A 22,245-nucleotide genomic window follows, 5' to 3' on the forward strand; every position below is an offset into this window, starting at 1 on the left:
TCTAACAGAACTCTAGTAAATAACAGAAAGGCACCCCTTCAAGACTAAAACGCTTTTCACAGTCTTGAGGCACTGTTCTCCTACAGAGTTAGACTTCCCTCAACTGTAATTTTATCCTGTAGAACTTGGTCCTGTGAGTCTTCAGAGTGGTCACATGCGAATTTATAACCAGTTACATCCTGATGTAACCAGATGGCATCCTGTGACCTTCTGGATCCTCTGGGAAGACTAGTAGAGCTCCAGAGGTAGACTAGCAGAATGGATCTTGCTCTGTTCTGTCGTTAGTGGTCTCAGAAAAAAAAGCCCTGCGTCTTTGGAGGCCTCTGTGGCACATATAACCTGATTCCCTGGAGCTCATCACTGCACTGATATTTTGTGACTCTATTATTCCTATCAGTTCTCTCCTCCTAGGAGCTCCCCGTCACACTTTCCCATCAGAATTCTTCCATACAGATGTTAATCTTTGGAACATTGACAGAAAACACAGGGAAAGCATTTGACCTTCCTGGGCCTATACCTACCTTTCCCTGAACCACACGTCTCTCTTGCATTCATGTTATCCCTGTCCCTCCATGACTACATATTTCATGACAGCATCAATCCATAACCTGTTCCTTCATTGCCCTACTCTATTCCCTGCCTTCTACCCAGTCTCTGCCCCAGCTTTATTCTGACTTGAACCCTGGGCCTCTTCACTGTATTAAACATTTCTTTTATGGTTGTCCCTACATGTCACCCTTGCATTAATCCCACACCCTATAATCTGACCCCTACCCTATCCTTGCATTAATGTGCCTGCTTTCCCTGTCTCTACAGTCGCCCCTCCCCGTATTAATGTCTTTGCTGGCCTGTGGTCACAGGTTATTACCATGGGATTCTAGCAGTGTATAGTTTCCTTCTCTCTCCATTTTCTGTCATGTGATAGTTTCCTTGGCTCCATTTCTGCCCCATCTCCATTCTACTCCTGCTTCAAATAACCCACCCTCAGAAATGACAGATCAGATTTTAAAACTAAATCTCCCATGTCCAGTGCTTACTGGGGTTGACTGGGTATGTTTCAGGATTTAAGGTCCACAGCCACTTTTAATGTCTGTCTGATTTTGTACTTCTATTAAGTAAGAAGTGCTTTGGAGCCTCTTTTTATAAGAAACAACATTATCTTGACCACCTCTCTGCTTCCATACTAGGGCTGGTGTGGGTCCTGCATCACAGTGCAGTATACAATAGGAAGGTTTTTAGGCACATGCTGTTACTTAGCTATTAGAAGGCACCACCGTGGGCCAGGACCACAAAGGCTTGCTATTTCACCTGAGTCTCAGGCTGTTGCCATTCCTTGGCCATAGGGCAGTGGGGGTAGGGTGATTTCCCAGGCCTTCTCTCCACATTGAAAGCTTTCTCCCCCCCACCCCCCCAGCACACACACACACACACACACACACACACTTAAGCATAGAAACAGAAATTAGCTACCTGACATTGCCGTGTGACCCCTGGCTGCTTTATTCCCCCAGCACTAGAATATAGTCACAGGCCTATATTCACATGAATATTGCATTTTCATTTCTATATTCATCGTGCAGAAGAAGGTACAGCCAGAAAAGTAGTATGCAGAGAATAATGGTTTCTTGAAATCTTCCACTGCAGAGGTCTTCTGAAGGTGTATAGGATTTCAAATTAGCTGCACGACCTTAGGAAAAGCATGCAGACTCTCTGAACTTCCAGATTTTTTATCTGTATAATGGGAATAATAGTGCATACCACTTAGGGGTTGTTAATATGAAAGTTCAATGGGTGAGCTCAAGCAGATTGTGGAGTTCAGACATAATTTCTAAGTTGTATAAGCTTTGTAGCTGCAACAGCTGTGCTGTTTCCTATACTACAAAAGTTCACCCGTAAAAAGAAAAATAATGGTGATTATTTCTATGACACAAAAGGCTGTAGTATATAGTGTTGGGTAAGGGTAAAGATAGGAGGAGGAAGATTTGATGTAGCTCTCCTCTGAGTCTCCTTTGGAGGACTGATGCTGTCATGACACCTTCCCAGTACCATCCTTGGCATCCCCTCCTAGTCTTTCCATTCTGTTCCCAACTGAAATGATATGGAACGAAATGAAAAGCCATAGATGTCTGCAGGTTTCTGAAGATTCAAACCTTTCTGCTTGCAGTTAGCAACAAGACGGATGGGGAAGCCAGTCCCTTGAAGGAAGCAGAGACTAAAGAGGAAGAAGAAGAAGTGGGGAAGAAGAAGCAGAAGAAGGAGAAGCGAGAGACTGGCAAAGCCATGGTGCCCCATAGCTCTATGTTTATCTTCAGCACCACTAACCCGTGAGCCATGCTCCTGTTGCATACCACTTTGTACTAGGAGAGAGCCAGTATTTGAGCCAGCCTGAGATGCTGGAGAGGAAGTGGGGAGCACTGTTGTCTTTCTGAGTCCTCCTGGCAGAGGGCAGCTATAAAGGGAAATATTTGGAGCCTAATAGGTAAGGTAGGACATTAAACTGAAGAGTTTATCATCTCTGTGTCCATAGTTTCTAGGGTAACTAAAGACAGAATAAAGAAGAAATATCATGGGTAAAGACCCTAGTCTTTTATCAGATGTTAGGATAAGGAAAAATGAAGAGAATCCCCTTGAGGATGTCTTCAGACATTCTGAAAGAGGAAACACTATGGACCCTAAGATGGTCAGACATGTACTAGAGTTTAAAGGTTTGGTACCTCTGTTCTGCATATGGAGTTCTGAAAAGAGCTTCATTTCCCAGGACAGAGGTAGAGGAATGGAGAAGAAGTGTGAAAGAAGAGTCTAGAATGTTAGATTCAAAAAATATAGAACTAAGAAAAGAGTGTGTGCTTTATGCCCTATAATTGGCATGTAGATTAGCTTCTGAGACAGGAAAGGGACCTTCAGTGGTCACATGGGCAGTGTTCAAGCACACCTGTGGGGTAGGAAGAAGATGGGTTAAGATGCCAGATTATCCAAAGTTGTAGCATAGAACACAGATATTTCCATCAGAATAGTTGGGAAGCCATAGAAACATCCTCATCAGGGTATTTGTTTTTTGTGTTTCTTGGCTCTTTATGCTTTCCTAGTCAGGTCCCAGTTTCATTGCTTAAGGGAAAAGATATTGAGATGCATCAGAGGGCATCACCTGTGCTGGGGTTGTGTAGTCTGATTTGGCTGTTCCTCAAAACTCACTCGTGTGCAGATAATGAATCTTGCCTTGTATGACATGGCCTCTAACCAATCTGATTACCTTTCTCCACCAATCAAGGTGGTGCTTGGGAAATTATATTGCCCTCCCTGGTGGCTTCCTTTGGCCTGGCAATATGGAAGAGGCTGATATAGACTTATGAGAAGTACAAAGGGCAGGCATGGGAACAGGGTGAGATCAACAGACTTTTCTCACCCACAGGATCCGCAGGGCCTGCCACTACATTGTGAACCTACGCTACTTTGAGATGTGCATTCTCTTGGTGATTGCAGCCAGCAGCATTGCCCTGGCAGCTGAGGACCCTGTACTAACTAACTCGGAGCGTAACAAGGTGAGTGCAAGGGGGCACTTTGGAAACATTCTTGATGCTCTTGGGTCTATTCTACACTGAGCTCTCCTGTCCAGTATCAGAGGAAAATTAAGATAGGATAACAGGAAGGTTTCTGGGGATGAAGAAGATAGAGAAATTGTGCCTGTTCCTCAGAGACAAGTATGAGCCATTTCCCCCACACACAACCACACTACTATTTTTAAACTGCAGAAGCAGGTTTGACACCCAGAGCTAGCTAGGCTTCTGAGAGGTCTCTGCTGTTATTGGAAAGTCTGGATGTAGGATATAACAGAACCATAGGTGATGTATGTGGATGCAGAGGGGCTGTGGGTCTACCACAAGTCATTGATTCATCTCCTTGGTACCTCACTGGTCTTCAGAGAAAGATTCAGGCCCTAGAAGTTAAGTTATGGCCAAAGGGAAGGGATAGCCTCTGGACTATGTGGCTCAATTCCCTGGTCCCTTTTTTCTTTGTGTTCCCTTCTCAGCCCCGATATACATAGTATGAAAAATTCCTCCCTGTCTTCTGGGGTGGGAATTTATAGGAGACAGGGTGATCATGCAGAATGTAGTAGGTCAGTGGGCTGGTAAGCAAAGAGCTTGGTCACCTTACATGGTCCTCACTGTCTCGTTCATATGTGTCTTGCAGGTCCTGAGATATTTCGACTATGTTTTCACAGGAGTGTTTACCTTTGAGATGGTTATAAAGGTAAAAGTTTCCAGAGAAAATATAGGCTCTGTATTTTAGTTTCCTGCACATGTACTTCCAGTCTTATTCAGAGCGCATGTCCAGGCAATGGATGAGGAAGATGTCTTTCCAGACTCCATTTAACTCCAACCACACCCTTCCCTCTTTAGACTCCTAACATCCCAACAGAACTCTCCCATTCCAAGTTTAACCTGTCTGTGGTTTCTACCCATCTATACAAATGTGACAGTGTTTGGAGCTCTGGGACATAGAGAAGAGGGAGATTATGACAGAATTTTGTAATGGCAGAGAAGTCTAGTTCAACCCTGTAGGACTTTGAGAAGGGAACTGAGTCCTCACTGTAAACTGGAGATATTGTGTGATTATGAGAGGAGATTTCAGACCTCATCATTATCCAGAGACTCTGATGGATATCCTCCTTGCTTCTCAGGCCCAGGGTGGGTTTGGATATTGTCTTACTTAGGGTTTCTATTGCTGTAAAGAGACACTGTGACAATTCCAACTCTTATAAAGGCAAAATTTAACTGGGGCTGGCTTACAGTTAAGAGGTTTAGTCCACTGTCATGATGGCAGAAAGCTTGGTGGATTCAGGCAGACATGGTGCTGAAGAAGTAGCTGAGAGTTCTAGATTTGGATCCACAAGAAGAAAGAGACATTGGGACGGGCTTGACCATCTGAGATGTCAAAGCCAACCTACAGCAACACAATTTCTTCAACCAGGCTGTATCTACTCCAAAATGGTCACACCTTCTATTAGGGCTACTTTCTATGAGCCTATGGGGGTCATTTTTATTCAAACCATTGTGTCTATGGAGACAGTGGAAGTACATCCCTTGCCAAAGGAAGGGAAGCTAGATGTAGGTGTTACTTTGACCAGGAGCCTCATGTATGGCTGTTCAAACCCTTGTCCTGCAGATGATAGACCAAGGCCTGATCCTACAGGATGGATCATACTTCCGAGACCTCTGGAATATCCTGGACTTTGTGGTAGTGGTTGGTGCATTGGTAGCTTTTGCTCTGGCGTAAGTAGATGCTTTTTTGTTTTAGTCCCTTACTTTTCCTCTTCCTGTAGCCTTGATTTGAGCCTGTCTCCAAAGAGCAGCACTCTGAGAGTCTGCATGCCAATGATTCTCTGCAGAGGCCTTAAGGTTTTACAGTTCCAGTTCATATGTCCTAAACAAAGAAGCAAGGTTTCCCCCAAGAAGAAGGGATAAGTCAGGGCATTGTGAAGAATGATACAGAGGCAGAGTATAATTGGGGATCTCAGAATCTTGGTCATGGGGAAGAACTTCCTGGAGCACATTTGAGATAGACAGATGCTTCTACGAGCATTTTATAAACTAACCAGGCAGGGGAAATGACCCATCAAGTTGAATATCAGGCTTCTGGGTTCAATCTGTACCCTCTTCTACTCCAGACAGTTTCCCTTTTGTCTGGGTAGCATATAGGAGTCCTCAAAGCCATCTTTCCAGACTTTTTGAGCTTTGTCCTCTAGGCAAGGCTGAACACACTTTTCTTCTGATTGGGCAGAGGAAGCACTTGGATGCTGCTTTCACTGATGACATCATACTGCAGCATTGATGATATGGGGAGGAAGAAAGACGTTTTCATGGCTTTGTGCTTCCCATATCTAAAGTGTTAGAAAACAATTGTCTTCTTCACATTCTCCCGCATACTGGCAGCTTCCCATATTCTCACTGGCAGTTAAATGGGCAGGGTAAGAGTTAAGGGGTCAGAGGCAAGCGTGCCATGTACAATGGTAAGCATTCTCAGCTAAGTTATGTTAAGTCTAAGATCTTCCAGAGCCTGGAAAAGCACTGTACCCATTGCTGCAGGAGCTTTGGGTGGCTCTCCAACAGAGCCAGAGTGTGGCTGTGCCCCTGAGACAGGATGGTAGTATGGTAATTTGTTGTGTCTTGTCCCGAACATGTGCACAGGCATCTCAACACCATTAGAGTGATGGGAGTCATCTGTGCCTTCACATAATCAAAGCTTCTGTAATGTAAATGTGCCTGGACTATTCCGAAAGAGATTTCACAAAAATATGGTATCTCCCTACCTACCCAGACCCTGTATCACAGCAACATACAAAAAAAAAAAAAAAAAAAAAAAGGCAACCCTATTCTCTACCAAGGGGACTCCCAACTCCTCTTTGTACTTGGCATGATTAACTAAGGTCTATCTTTGCCTTAAGAAAGCCTGCCTTGTTTGCTGTTTACTAACGACAAATAAAATATAACCATTGGGTTGTTAAAAGGTGCAGTTCTCTCTTATCTCATTTTCTCCCTTGTATGCATTATTTATTATTGTTTCTCAGTAGCACATTCTGCCTTCGTTGAACAGTGAATGAAGAGAAAAGCATAGTGGGTAGAATTCACCAGAGCTTTCAGAACATGATTCACAGGTGGCAGGGCAGAAGTATACAGGTGACATTTGTGAGGTCAAGCTAAGCATAGTTTGAATCCCAGCCTTTCTCCTTCTCAGCTTATATCTTTGACCCATTGTAGCAAAATATTTTTTTCTAACCTCCATTTCCTACCTCTTAAAGTAGAGACAAAAATAAGGCATGCAGAGTACGTAACACTGGGGCTGTTGGTGTGAATGATCAGTACATTCCTTGCTTTATCCTTCTAATTCCTCATGCCATCAAATATAGCAACAGCAATAAACTATGTGCTGGTGTGGAATTTACACATATAAATTCCATCATCAAGATGAATGAAGGCTATTCCAAGACCCAACTGCTTCTACCCAGCTACCTCTTCCCCACAGCCCTTGAGCCTATGTTCCTAGCAATCATCAGGGGTACTGGAGTTGGAGGATAGAAAGTGCCCTTTAGGAGAAGCCTATAAATCCTGTTCTGTGCCCGAGTGTCTAGATGCTTCTATTTGGACTCTTGACACCAGTGTGCTCTAGTGTCAGCATATGGCTTTGGTGCTGATGGCAAGGAGAGCCTTATTAGCCCAAGAGCTCAAGGCTCTCTGTTGTCAGGTGTACTACAGAGAGCCCTCAATTCCAGGGTCCATGTTTGTAGGATAGATTATGAGCTAGTATTTATTCTATGCTTTTTTTGGAAGCCTCACTGGGGGGGGGGTTCAAGTTTCAAGGGGGAGGGAGAGAAAATGTCTGTGCAGGCAGTGAGCAGTCACTGAGGTACCCACGGGACAGGAGAATAATAGCTATAAGGTGATATCTTGTCTTGGACTTGCACTTCACTTCTCTCTGACATATGCACAGCCCTTGCTCCTTCTCCATTGTTCTCTTTTGTTGCCACCCTACCTAAGTTCCCATGCCTCTTTCTTTCCTCATTTTTCTGCCTGTCAAGTGACTGCCCTTTCTTTTCTTCTTTGGCCTTTGCCACATCGGCTAAACTCCTGGTAACACTTTTTGATGCTTAAGTGCCTATGCTTCTTAAGTCTACTTTTTCTTTCCTTATTGAGGGCACCAGAGAATTCAGCTCTTCTACCACATTGGACAGGATCCCCAAGAGTCCCACCTCCCAGCAACCTGGGGCAGAGAGTGGAATGAAGTCACCAAGCTCATGGTCTACATGGTCAGGGGATTAGGCCAACAGGAAGCCAAATTTGGGTTTATCTGGAAGCCTTTCAAGTTTCTGCCTCCTTGTTATAGCTTTCATTCTAGCATCCTGTGAGTATGCCTCAGTGACTGCTCACTGCCCCAACAGCCATTTTCACACTCCAGTTTCTCTCCCTCTCCCTTGAAGCTTGAACCTTCTCCTAGAGAGGCTTCCACAAAAGCGATTGCTTTGTCAGCATGAGCAACCAATGGAGGTTACCACGGTAGCATCATTATCTGGTTCTCTAGAAGCCAGAAGTGCCTTAGTATCCCCCTTCCACTACTGCCAGTCAAAAGAAGCCAGCCCAATTCCCCAGAGCAGTGCTACTGAGCAAGGGATGGCCTTCCACTGAACACTCAGAGAATGCTGCAAAGTCCAGAGTCCCTCTGCTGTAGAGACCTGCAGCTCCTAGCATCTGTGCTTCCTATAAACATTTCTCAGTTGTTTATAGTGACTGAGGAAATCTCTATTCTCTATACATCAAACTAAAGGAGTTTTGTAATATAAACCTGGCATTCTATCTGAAAACTTGGTTGACCTATGAACAAAGGGTGTGTGTGCGGTGCTATTAGTGTGGGCATATCTGGATTTAAAAATATTCCATTGCAACTTTTCTTCCCATTCCATTTTTACATGATGAGGTGCTTACGAGAACACCTTATCAACACTGCTCAGAAGCAGTCCACAGGATATTTGGTTGTAGACATCCTATGTGTGTGAATTCCCAAGTATTTCTGTTTATCTACAGCGCACATTTAAACGAGGCTTGGTTGTAAGTGGGACCTCATCCTGTGGACACAGAAATAGGCTAAATAGAATAGTCCAATCAGGGATCACGGCTCTATCTAGTTGCTGGACCAACCAGACCCATATGCAAAAATCACCCTGTAGAGTAAGTGAAGCTTCATAAATACAAGCAAAGCCTGGTTTTGTGAGATTGGTTGAAACTCATCATAGTACCCTTCATGTTTAAAAGTAGGTTGTAGAGCTCTCAGGATAGAAGATTATATAATGGGTCCTAGGAAGTTTCTGCCAAGATTGTGTGACCTGCTAACCATCTGTTCTGTCAATACTCACAGGACACAACCTTACTGTACAAATTAGTTTGCAGCTGAGAAAATGTATTGACTAGACTCCAGTCAGCAAAACCTCCTTAGAAACATAGAGGGTCATTGGTTATGTTTAGAAAACAGAGACTAAAGAGAAATACAAAACCAGGTCCCTCTTCTGCAGTTTAAATAACAAAACTGCTAGCAGACAGATGCTCTGCTGCCTCTTCTATTGCTTGATATTTGGGCAAAAACCCCTTCCAGTTGAAACATAGTGGTGTTCATTCAATCAATGAGAAGTTCATTGAAGTCAATATGCAAGGAAGAAATGATTATGCACCAAATTCTGAGCACAGGATGAGTTTTGTGGTCACAAAACATAGATGACAGAGGAACTATGGATTTAAGGCACATAGGTGACCGGGAGAGATGCTGGGGGCAGCAGAAAAACATTCTCAGATGGCAGCAGCTAAGAATAAAAGGTCAAAGTGCTGAATTTTCTTTCTGCATGTAGCCTTCCAAACCTGATTTCCCTACAACTTCTGGAGGGACAAGTATTGAGATGTGAAGAGAAATGCTTCCTCCTTGTTTCTGTACATTCTTTATTTCATTGACAACATTCAGAGAATGGGATGGTTAGAGCTCTGGCTGGTTTGACTTTTAATGAATAAATGGCAAAGCCAGGTCTTAAGCAAACTCAACGTGTAAGATTCAAGTTTACTGCGTTTTCTAATATGTTAAGCTCTCCTGCCATGCTGTTGTGTCTAGTTACAAGCTATAAACTTGCTCTGCAGATCCTCCATTGTTTACCTAGGGCAGGGAAGACTTGCAGGGCAGATGGAGAAAAGAATCCCTAAGCCTGTCTATCTTGATGTTGCACCTGTAACTTTTTCTTCCCATCAGTGGTCTCTATAGTAAATAGGAATAAGACAGACAGGATAATGGTTGAGCTGAGCAAATACTAGTCTCTGTTGCTGTTCTGTATTTTAGGTAAAAATGCCAAGGGTTCCACTTTAAAAGATGTTGTACTGTCATAGGCAGACTTGGGTCTGAATCTTCAGTTTTAGCTTTTTTAGTTAGTTTAGTTTTAGCTCTTTGCTCTCATGAACTTCTGCTTCCTTACATGTGAGTGGAAATGAGATACAACCACATCTGGTCCTGTGAGAATTAAATAAGGTAAAATATATTTAAGGTCCAATATAGGTACTTCAGTTGGACAATTAATGGTAGTTATAGTTGCCTACCAACTAATGGTGCAGGTACTTTTGCAGAGTCACTAAACTCCTTCTAAGCTTGAGCTCCTCTGGTCTTGCAATCTTTCTTTCTTTCTTTCTTTCTTTCTTTCTTTCTTTCTTTCTTTCTTTTTTTGAACAACTTTATTTTAAAAAACAAAGATAAATGAACAAATTTTAAGCATTTTTGCATAAAAGTATACAAATACATTTTTGTCAGTGCTTGGCTTTTTTTTTTTTCAAAGGTTTGATAGTATGCATTAAGGTCTTACTAGTTACAATGAGCATAAAGTATATGTAAAACAGGATGTAACCCGGAATTAGTCAAAATAAACATTTTTTTTTTACCCGCATGTATTCAAGTACACCACATGTATACAGGTAGAGCCTGCAAAGGCCAGAAGAGGGCACTAGATTACCCATCCTTCCACTCTGGAACTGGAGGTACAGATGGTTTTTAGATGCTGTGTATGTGCTGGGAATTGAACTCATGCCCTCTGGAAGAACAGCCAGGCCTCTTAACCACTTAGCTGTCTCTCCCACAAGAAATTCCCCAACAGCCCTCTGCTGCTGCCGTTTCATCACATGGCAGAGGATGGAGGCCATGATACTTAAAGAAGGAAGTGCTCTTCAGAACCCAGTGTCCTTGTTCTGCCCATTCTTAGCAGAAATCAGCAGGAGAGTAACATCCTTGGAGAAAAGAAAACCCAGTGAACAGGATGACAGTAAAGGCCTAATGATTGCTCATGGCAGAGATGGAAGGTAACTTGCCAACTGAACTGGGAAATTATCCTCTTACACTGATGAGGCCTTGAGAAAACAGGGTTTTGTTATTCATCTAAAGAGCAAATAAGTAGAAAATAAATGGTAAAAAAAAAAAAAAATTAGTGGCCCCATTGAGTCAAAATTAAAATGAGACCAGGGCATCTTAGCACATGAAATTATCTTAGAGGCCATTTTAAACCTATTAAAGTTCACCGAGTTACACAGTGTTAAAAAAAAAAAAAAACCATTATATAGTTAGTAACAAAGATTAACACTGTTATCAAGTATCAATTGCAAAACAATTCTGGCCTCAAAGTGTCAGGAGAACATCCCATCTTAGACTAGCAAAGCACCTTTGAGGGAAAAGCATCCATAAGTCTGATCTTGTCTGGATATAAATTATGACATATTTTATTTAGTGATAGTGAAATTGCCAAAGTTGTTGTTGACTCCATTGCTTTATTTTTCAATGTTTTAATGTTGATTTATTTATTGGGATTTTTTTGCAACTGTGTCTCATGTAGCTTGGGCAGGGCTATATGATGTTGCCAGAGATGACCTTGAGCTCATGCCTTATTGTTTTTTTGGTTTTTTCGATCCTCAAATTTCAGATTGACATTTTCAAATTGGTTTTGACCCTGTGCTAGTGATAGGTCAGATATAATTATGCTCTTCTCAACATCAACTTAGAATTATGTTTTTTTTTTCTTTGTTTTGCTTTGCTTGTTGGTGTGGTTGGTTTGGTTTGTTTGTTTCTGGTAGGAATTGAACTTGTACCTTTACATATGCTAAAAAATCATAGTGTTTTAGTGAGCAGGTTACAAATTTCCTTTGTTCCTTACCATATTTTCTAGTCACTGTATTTATAACCCCAATGTGTCAAAAAATTGGAACATTCTAATATTAACAGTTAGATCTGTCAAACTATTGGGGGTGCTTGGCCCATTCTGACTCCTAAGACCTGAGCAAAAAATAACTGCATGGGCTTCAGGTTTGAAAAATTGGCTATTGATCATTCAGCACTCTTTTAACAGGTCACAGAGTTTTGTGAGTTTTTCTCCTTTTATTCATTAATGAATTTATTTACTTTATATCCCCAATCACATCCCCCTCCCTACTCTCCTCCCAGTCTGATACTCCCACCCTCCTCACCTTCCCCCTCCTCTTCTCTGAGTACCCCCAGATACCAACCCACCTTGGTTTATCAAGTGAAATCAGGACTAAGTGCATTCTCTCCCACTGAGGGCAGGCAAGACAGCCAGCTGGGGAAAAGGGATCCAAAGGCAGGCATCAGAGTCTGAGTCAGAGATGTCTCTCCCCTCTAGCCCTGCTCCAGTTGTTAAGGGACCCACATGAATGCCAAACTGAATATCTGCTATATATGTGTAGGGGCCCTAGGTAGTTCAATATCTGTGAGCCCCCATGGGCCCAGGTTTGTTGGCTCTGTAGGTCTTCTTGTGGTATCCTAGGAGCTTCAGGCTCTCCCAATCCTCCCTCCATTTCCTCTTCTACAATATTCCCTAATATTTGCTGTGGGTCTTTTCATTTGTTTTCATCAGTTGCTAGATGAAGCCTCTCAGAGGACAGGCTCCTATTTCCAAACATAGCAGACTATCATTAGCTGTGTTAGTGGTTGACTATTTCCCATTGAATGGGTCTCAAGGTGAGCTAGTCCTTGATTGGCTATTCCCTCAAATTCTGCTTCATCTTTATCCCTGAATATTTTGTAATTTGAATGTTGTGGTGTGTTGTTGTTTCTCTCCCTCCACTTTAAGTCCTGCCTAGTTACAGGAGATCGTCACTTCAAGCTCCATATTCCCTGCTGCTGAGAGTCTCAGATACGGTCACCCCCAAACCTTCCCAGGAACTTCCCCCATTATAATTCTTTGGCTTGTCCCAGAAATGCCCCCTCTATTGATATCTCCTCCTCTCTCCCAGCCTTCTCATCCTCCAACTCTACTCTCTCGACATCTGATCTCTATTCCAAACCCCATTACCCTGTACCTAGTTTCCTTTCTCCATTCATGGCTACTCTGTTTCCTCTTCTGAGTGAGATTCAAGCATCCTCCCTTAATACCTTTTTGTTATTTTGTTTCTTGGGGTCTGTGCATTGTTGCATGGTTTTCCTGTACTTTATGACTGATATCTACTTATAAGTGAGTACATGCCAGGTTTACCTATCTGAGTCTGGGTTACCTCACTAAGGATGATATTTTATAGTTCTATCCATTTACCTACAAATTTCATGATGTCCTTGTTTTTAATAGCTGAGTAGTATTCCATTGTGTAAGTACCACATTATATTTATCCATTCTTCAGTTGAGGAACATCTGGGTTGTTTCCACTTTCTGGCTATTATAAATAAAGCTGCTATGAACATAGTTGAGCAAGTGTCTTTGTGGGATGTCGAAGCATCTTTTGCATATAAGCCCAGGAGTTGTATAGCTGGATCTTGAGGTATAATTATTTCCAATCATCTGAAAAACAGCCAAATTGATTCCCCAAGTGGGTATACAAGTTTTTACTCCCACCATAATGGAGGAGTATTCCCCTTGCTCCACATTTTCACCAGCATGTGCTGTGACTTGAGTTTTTTTTTTTTTTTTTTTTTAATCTTAGCCATTCTGACAGGTCTAAGGTGGCATTTCAGAGTTGTTTTCATTTCCATTTCCCCAATGACTAAAGACATTGAACATTTCTTTAGGTGCTTCTCAGACATTAGAGATTGCTCTGTTGAGAATTCTGTTTAGCTCTGTACCCTGTTTTCTAATTGGGTTATTTGGATTGTTGGTATCTAATTTCTTGAGTTTTTATGTATTTTTGATAATAGCCCTCTATTGGATGTAGGGTTTGTGAATTTTTTTCCCATTCTTTAGGTTATTGTTTCATCCTATTTGATGCTGTCCTTAGGCATGAAAAAGCTTTTCAGTTTCATGAGGTCCCATTTATTAATTCTTGATCTTAGTGCCTGAGCTGTTGGTATTCTGTTCAGGACATTGTCTCTTGTACCAATGCAATCAGGGCTATTTCCTACTTTCTCTTTTTTTAGATGTATCTGATTTTTGTTAAGGTCTTTGATCTATTTAGACTTGAGTTGTGTGCAGGGTGGTAAATTTTGTGTTTTATCTATGTGGAAGGAGCAAGAAATGTTGGTCATCTTGCATGAGGTAGCTTCTGTGATTTCTCAGAACCCTTCAGGAGCTATTGGATATAAAGGCTCCTGGGCTGAGAGCTTGAGTTAAACACAAGGTAAAATCCTGAGGACTGTGCTCCTAGATGTCCTGTTTATATGTCTATCTGCTACTGTGTCCTTACATCTTAGGATATTCTCAGAAAAAAAATGCCACCTAAATAAAAGATACCTGTGTTGCTATATTGTTGAATTATCAGACCACATGATTCTATCTTTCCACAGCAAGTTGTCATTATTACTTTCATTTGTGTATTTGTTGGATTCATATTTGTCTTCTCTACCAGACTACCTAATCTTCTAAAAATTAGCCAGATCATTTGTTCTACTAGGAATAGGGCCTATCAAGAATTGAGGATTTTACGGCTGCTTGTTTTGAATACGGAAGAATAAAAGTATGTTTTACTCACATGTCAGTTGTGCCTCAAGACATTTCTCCCTGATCATTTAGAATTTTTCACATTAAAGATTTCAGGTCATAAGCTTCCAATTTAACTCCCAGATCCCTGGACTTTGGGAAGTTGGTATGAATATTCATCTCAGTGCTGAAACAGAGATGGCTTTTCTTCTAAGAGTTACTTGTACAGTAAGCAGTTCACAATGGAAACTCCTCATCTAATTGCAGGAAAAGCAGCTTTTCTATAGAGCCTTGACAAAGAAAAGTCTTTTTCTTTATTTGGGTACAATTTAGTGATTTTGGGCTCTGAGCTTTGAAAAGACATAAGCATGCTTCTGTTTGATTGTAGTTATATTGTCCCTCCTCAGGTGAAGCTATCCAATGCCACTGTCATGTGAAATGCCTTTTCTGAGAGTTTCTGACACAGGGAAGATACCATTGTTCCTGCTTGCTTCTTATAAAGTAACCAGAAGCATATTTTGTCTTAAGATTTCTAATAAAGTGAAAAATAAAATTTTACATATAGAAAAGTGTCATTAAGCCTGACCCCTGGAAGACTGTTTAGGCCAAGGTACCTTTGAAAGCAAGACCTGCTACTGCTTTCAAAAAATGTTTGCACTGTGGGTGGAAAAGGGTTTGTTGAGCATATGGCATGCTCTTCCTTTCATAAGCCCTGTGGATTTGACAAGGCTGTGGGTGGGACTCCATGGTCCTCTCTTCCACAGCATGGCATTTCTGTAAGGGCCGTTCCACTTCCTGAGGTTTTCTGACTATCCATTTTCTCCATCTTTTCCCTTTCTGCTTCCTGGCTGGATCCACCATAGGAACGCTTTGGGGTAACTATGTCTTTTGTTTTGTTTTTCTTTTTCTTTATTTCTTAAAGTAGGTTTACTGGGAGGGGGAAAAACTGGAAAGAAATTGAAAGAGATGAAGCTAACTCAATGAGAGAAGAATGTTGAGTTTATATGAATGACCTGTTTCCATTGGGAGCCAAGAGCTTAAAACTCCGCAGTTTCTAAACCTTCTTGGGAAGTGACCATTCCTATAGGTTTGGAAAGGATTTGGCCTCTGTGTTTCTCATACATATTTTAGGTAGATGTACTTAAAAGGCAAAATAATTTGTTAACTATGTCAGAGCTTTTAGATGTGAAAGTCCATATTAAAATATAGATATTTGGGTTACCTCTCAAAATGATATGTATGTCATCACCTTTGACAACAAGGAAGCTTAGAATTATACTGGTGTAAAGTCAACATGAAGGATTAGATTCATTGACTTCTTGCCTTTTGTAAGAAGGAGACTATGACTTCCTTATCTGAGGCTGGGCATAGCATGGCAAGATGCATGCCAAATCAAGTGATCTCCATTTGACCTTCTGGGTCCCCTATCCAGTGAGTGTTAGCATAATAGTAATCAGGGCCAGCATGAGGAAAGAAGCAAGCCTGGTCTCACTATTTAGAGTCTTATTTCCTAGCATGTGCATGCTTTGCAAATTGTAGTTATTTGAATTAAATATGAAAATCTCAGGGGTTGAACAGGAAACAAAGAGAAATGCATGATCTTCATTAAGAGCTAACATTTCTGAGATGATGCATAACAAGTATCATTACCCATACGACCAGGAGAGAGGCAGGTGTGGCCTACAACTTGGGCTCACTCCAACTGAGTAGTTCTCTGAAGCCCATGCTAAGGACAGAGATTCTGAAACAGAAATGAATGCAGAAAAGGGCAGCCACATGTAATTGGAGTGTGGGCAATGGTTCTGGCAAGATGCCTACACACATGCTTTCTCTAAGGTGGCAGCCCAGCACAGTGAGAGTGTTGGGTTCCCCACCAGTCTTTACTATGCTCTCTCTACACTGATGAGCCGTGAGAAGTAACAAACTTAGACTTCTAGATCAAAGTCCCCAATAAGATGTGCTCTTAACCATTTCTTTTCCAGCCAACAAATATCATGAAAACTTGGTGTGGGAAAAGATTTAATTAACTAGGCTCAGTGGAGATCCACAGTGGGCCTCTGGTCATGGTATATAGTTGATATTATTTCTTTTTTATTTACTGTTTGATATTATATCGCCTTAAACTGACCAAAAGAGACATGAAGCAATTGTTACATAGAAGCCTATATATGCCCATGTGTTCCTCTATGTGTAGACACAGACACTCTCTTTTTAATATACTCACATCTAAGAAATTACAGTAGAAATTGAAAATGCCTTAAAGAGAAATACCATAGTTATGGGCATTGTATCAACTTAACATCATATTATTAATACTGTGGAGTATCAATTCTTTACCCTCATCATTTGGTGGGTGACTAGCACCACTGACTGCCTAGCCTTGCAAGAAGCTGTAGCGTATTCTCTCTGTATAGTATTAGGCTGTTAGGAGAATATTCTAATTTAACATAATCTCTATTGAGTACAATTCACTGTTGCATTGTCTGAAGTTGTGAAGCCATAAGTTGAACAGTCATGAGCACATGGATGTACATATATGGGTATACACATATTGATGTGTGCACATGGACAGCTAGAAAGTGATTTGAGACTACTCCTAAAGCGTCTTTTGCATTGTCCCTGATAAGCTCTACACCAGCCTGGTTTTTGGCTTCTTGTTTACTCTCTTCTCTGCTTTTATTCTCTTATTGTTAATGCAGTAGTGTGGCTGCTACTTTCTCTCCTTCCCAAATGACTCCCTGGGGTCCTCTCTCTACAGAACCAACAAGGGACGGGATATCAAGACTATCAAGTCTCTGAGGGTACTTCGAGTTCTGCGACCACTGAAAACCATCAAACGCTTGCCCAAACTGAAGGTAATGCTTCCAGAGTTTGTTCCCATTCAATACCCCTCTTCCATCTTCTCCTTTAGCTATAGCCTTTGGATGATCCATTCTTAGAATATCCTTCTTTTTCTCTCTTGGGGATTTTTTTTAATCTATTGAAGCCAAGGTCTTTGTTCCAAAGGAAAATAACCACTGCCCCAAGAAACTTGTAGGTGAGATTCTCCTTTTTCAGTCCATGCCCAGTTAGTGTTATAGTCCCTAGAGTGGCCTGTCATCCAGGAGAAGACCATATGGCTTTGTCTTGGAATATCCTGTTATTAAAGCAGAAGTCACAGAAATCCTCAGTATTAGTGGTTTGTGTGCTAAGGTAGGCTGGATAATCTGGGGTATTTTTTTTTTTAGTAATAATTTTAGAAAAGCATCATAGCACACAAATATTTCATAGTATTGAGAAACAAACAGGTAACCTTAAGGACACATAGACTATTTATAGCAGAAGCAGAAAAGAAATGGAGAAGTGAGTTACCCTGGATAAACTTCTTATTGCCATGACAAAATAGGTATTCTATCCATACAATGCCCTGCCTTCACATTTTTCTTGTCCAGTACCCTTCCTGCCCCACAGAGCTTGCTCTCCATTCAACCCATTTCTGAACATTGAGAAGCTTCCTAAAATGGACATGTCTGTCCATGTCGGCACCACAGAGCCAGACTGTCTGTGAGAGGGGCCTGAACTCTAACTTCTAAACCTGATCAGCAGGTGACTCTAAGACCATAGTGTAGGGACTGGTCATTATGGAAAAGAGCCTGCAAGAGCACTGGATCCAGCTCAAGGATTTTGAAGTGATCCAGAGTAGAGTACCTATTCCTAGAATTTCTTGCATCCAGAAAAAGAGATCTGTATAGACAAGAGAGCTAACATGAGTGGTCTCTAGCCAAAAAACCCAACAGTTACTCTGGGAGAGGGACTACTCTCTATGCATGCCATAGAAGACAAAGCTATGAGTATTTCTGCTATCTAGAATTCTCAGCATTTTTCAAGTTTTCCTAATTGACAATGTATGTTATCTGTTACAAGGACAACCTACAACCATCCTAGCCTAAGACTGTCACTTCCCTTTCCAACCTGTGATCTGCAGAGAGGAAGTAGAACATAGTAGAGAGGGTAGGGTAGGGATGGGATAGGGAAGGGAGTGGGAAGGGAAAGGGGAAGTGGAGGGGAGTAAAGGAAGGGTAGAAAACAGTAAGGAGAGAGAAAATGGGAGGGGGAGGGTATGGGAGGGGAAGGAAGAAGGAAAGAAGGAAGGGACAAGTCACTTCTAATAGGGCCCAGACTAGCTGTGACATGGTTTTGTCTCATACCTTATAGAATCCCAGGGGCAACTCACTCTTCTAAAAGTAGGAACTTCCTCTTTTGCTTTCCTCCTTCCCCTCCTGGATTAGGACCTTCTACTCTGTCAGATCTCACTGGCCACCCTCCCACTAGCCATCCACTGGCTTAGGCCTATCAATCACCACGCCTGTGTGCCTCATGTCGGGCTACAAATATGAACTGCAGCAAAGTTCCCATGGGAACAGAGGAATGTGTAACAGCTTGATGAGAGTAGTCCACCCCCAAAGAATGTGGCCGTAGCTTTCTCTATTTCTTTTAAAGTGGGGAGCACTGGCCACTCTCTTTGCAAACAAACAAAGCCAGACATACAATGACATAAGTGGCTCTGATCATTCCACAAGTCTGTTGTGTCACTTACCTTCCCTGCAGTGTTAAACGAATTGATCCAGACACACTATACCCAGGGCTATGAAACAGCAACTGCACAAATGCAGTACCCTTGTGAGGCCAAACTCTACAGTGAGCTAAACCTAAAAGCCCAGGAAATAACCTAAAAAGGGCCTGAAATGTGTCAAACTCTCATGGAACTCCTTATGGCACAGGGCTTAGAAAGGAAGTCTCTGGGGACCCTCTGCTTTTGTATGCAAGCAGAAACCCCTATTTCTATTCAGCCAGACTCATCCACAACACAGAGAGACCTCAAACTGTCCTGGAATGTCTGTTGACCTTCCTCCTGAAGGCAAGCAGAGGATGGAAGTGTGAAGTGATAGAGCCTGATATAGTTGAAGCCAATATGTGAACTTACAATAAAATACTAAAGTAAACAAAGATAGTAGCATGTGATAGCCCTTTGATTGATTTAGAAAGGGAAAAGAGGATGACACATAATCAGTATGTAAATAAATCTGTCATCAATAGGTTCAAGGTAAGAAAGAATGTGTTTAATGGGTAAAGTGATCTAAATAATCTTCCAAATCCCATCTAGCACTAAATTTCTTGGTTTTATACTGAGTACCTCCACAAGGAAACCCCTCCATTGCTTTATGTTTGAGCCTCACGCTTTAAATTTACTTTAAGAGTTAGAAGGTCTATTGCTTCCATGACCAGCTTGAGAGTCAGCTCTTAACCCTTTGAGTATACCTGCTGGGGGTGGTGAGAGTTCCTGGGACAGCTTATCATTCTGTTGGGTGGTAGTTTGACCCTACCTCAGTTCTGGGCATATGAGTATTCTGTCACAGGAATGACATGAGAGCCTTTGCTGCCATCCACAGGCTGTGTTTGACTGCGTGGTGACCTCCTTGAAGAACGTCTTCAACATACTCATTGTCTACAAGCTCTTTATGTTCATCTTTGCCGTCATTGCTGTTCAGCTATTCAAGGGAAAGTTCTTTTATTGCACCGACAGTTCCAAGGACACAGAGAAGGAGTGCATGTAAGAGCACCGCCATATACCTCTCATTGCCAAGGGTGTCCTGGCAAACCCCTCTTTACCTTCCATGTGTAGACTGGGTTTCCTTTCTCTCTTAACTTTTCCTTTCCCATTGAATTATAAAGCAGGAAGAATTATAAAATGAATAGACATTTGTTGAACTCCTTTACTGTATCAGATATGGTAAGAGACACTTTTCCTCAACCCTTAAGCTTTAAGTCTTTCTGATGACCTTCTAAAAGGAGTTTTATTTATGTTTTATAAGTATAACACTCAAAATTTAGATTGTCCAACTTAACAAAGGGTTAGCTGAACAAAGGGTTAGCACTTGGCAGGCAGCTAGTGGTATCAGAACTCATTATTTATCTGTTGGGCACCAAATACCAATTGTATTCCATATTAATAGTAAAACTTGCCCTCCCTTTTTTGTGATGGACACTGGTTACCCCAACATTCTTAAAGCTTGTAAGAATGTTTGACTATTCCACTCACTCACCTTAAAAGGTTCTATTTAATTTCTATTTTGTTTCAGAGGCAACTATGTAGACCACGAGAAAAACAAGATGGAGGTGAAGGGCCGGGAATGGAAGCGTCATGAATTCCACTATGACAACATCATCTGGGCCCTGCTGACCCTCTTTACTGTCTCCACGGGGGAAGGATGGCCTCAGTGAGTAATGGGATGGGCTTGGTATGTGTCTTGCAGGCTACAATGGGACTGTGTGGGTGCCTTGAAAAGCTGATTCAAGATGAACAAGGCTAACCCTTTGTTCTTATACCAGGCAAAGTAGGTGATTATGCGTAGGTGAGAAAGACAGAAAAGAGGAAAGTAAAAACCCTTCAGACAAAGATGGAGAGGGGGAAGACAGTCAGGAAAATATCTGAAACTCTATTTTGTTAATCTTTGAATTGGGTGGAGCCTTCTGACTTACAGAACAAGTGAGTTTTCACAACTTTCTCTCCCTCAGGAGAATCTGTGAGGGCTGTTTTAAGCAGAATTATTCTTAAGACTGGCCCTGTACGTGAGAACCTAAAGAGAGGGATCTGGCAGTCATTAGAGATGCTAACACTAGATCCCTTTTGAAGAATGCAAGTTTATATGCTGTCCACAGCAAGAGGCTAATTTGTTTGAAAGACTTAGCAATAAGTAAGACCCCATTAGTTGCTAGTAGAAATTCAAATGACACTAGAAGTCTGTTGGTATTGAACATGATAACCTAACTAAAAGAGGATATCAACCTGTTGCTTAGAAGCTGAATGCAGATAGAAAAGTAGGCTTGGCATGGCAATAGAACTTTTCCTTTATGATCTTTATTATGGTAGCCCAATTCAGTGTAGGAATGAAAAACGTCAGGGTAAGTCATATCAAGAACTACAAAAAGTGACCTAACTCCTAACAAAGCCATGGCTGTCATCTACCATCTATACCCTCTCTTTTGGTCCTCACAGGGTTCTACAGCACTCTGTAGATGTGACAGAGGAGGACAGAGGCCCAAGTCGCAGCAACCGCATGGAGATGTCCATCTTTTATGTGGTCTACTTTGTGGTTTTCCCTTTCTTCTTTGTCAATATCTTTGTGGCTCTCATTATCATCACCTTCCAGGAGCAAGGGGACAAGATGATGGAGGAGTGTAGCCTGGAGAAGAATGAGGTAACAATGGATAGACTAGAGATAGAATAAAGGACAGTAAGGGGGAGCATCAGAAATGTATCAGGACTAGCATGCTTAGAAGGGGAGACTACATTTTCTAACTTTACAGTAGCATTAGAACTATGCTGTCTTAGATGTGGGACTCTGTGAGTAAGAACACTTTTCTAAAAGTATAAGGACCTAAGTTTGAATCCCCAGTGTCCGTACAAAACTCTAGTCATGGGCCTGGTGAAGTAACTCAATGGCTAAAAGTACCTGCTTCCAAGCCTGATGACATAAGTTCAGTCTCCAGGAACCACCTGATAAGAAAGCACCACCTCTCACAAGGTGTCCTCTAATCTTTGCATGTGAATTATAGATGCATATGCATGCAGCTTTTTATTTATTTTCAAAGGCTGGGCATGTCTGTATGTGCCTATAACCCCAACAGGGAAACATATACAGGTAAATCCTGAGAGCTTACTGGCCAATCAGCTTAATATTAATGACAAGCTTCTGGGTCAGTGAAAGGTCCAAGTTTAGGGCAATAATGCAATAGAAGAAGATGCCCATGTCCTTCTCTAGTGAAAACATGTGTGTGCACAGGAA

The 22,245-nt window shown here is 41.7% G+C and overlaps 1 protein-coding gene across 1 annotated transcript in view; it reads left to right on the forward strand.

The window, feature by feature from the left end:
- Positions 1–22,245, forward strand: part of CACNA1E (calcium voltage-gated channel subunit alpha1 E) — a gene marked incomplete at its 3' end in the record, with an annotated part of 296,371 nt that overhangs the window by 229,444 nt on the left and 44,682 nt on the right. Inside the window, exons 22-30 of the mRNA XM_080932993.1 lie at positions 2,165–2,324; positions 3,410–3,539; positions 4,189–4,248; positions 5,164–5,270; positions 15,283–15,294; positions 17,178–17,274; positions 19,849–20,009; positions 20,539–20,676; positions 21,456–21,657. Coding sequence (XP_080789119.1) covers positions 2,165–2,324; positions 3,410–3,539; positions 4,189–4,248; positions 5,164–5,270; positions 15,283–15,294; positions 17,178–17,274; positions 19,849–20,009; positions 20,539–20,676; positions 21,456–21,657 — 1,067 coding nt within the window. The remainder of the gene's footprint in view (positions 1–2,164; positions 2,325–3,409; positions 3,540–4,188; positions 4,249–5,163; positions 5,271–15,282; positions 15,295–17,177; positions 17,275–19,848; positions 20,010–20,538; positions 20,677–21,455; positions 21,658–22,245) is intronic.

The sequence above is a fragment of the Micromys minutus genome (assembly GCF_963924665.1).
Source record: "Micromys minutus genome assembly, chromosome: 1".
In the NCBI taxonomy this organism is placed as follows: domain Eukaryota; kingdom Metazoa; phylum Chordata; class Mammalia; order Rodentia; family Muridae; genus Micromys; species Micromys minutus.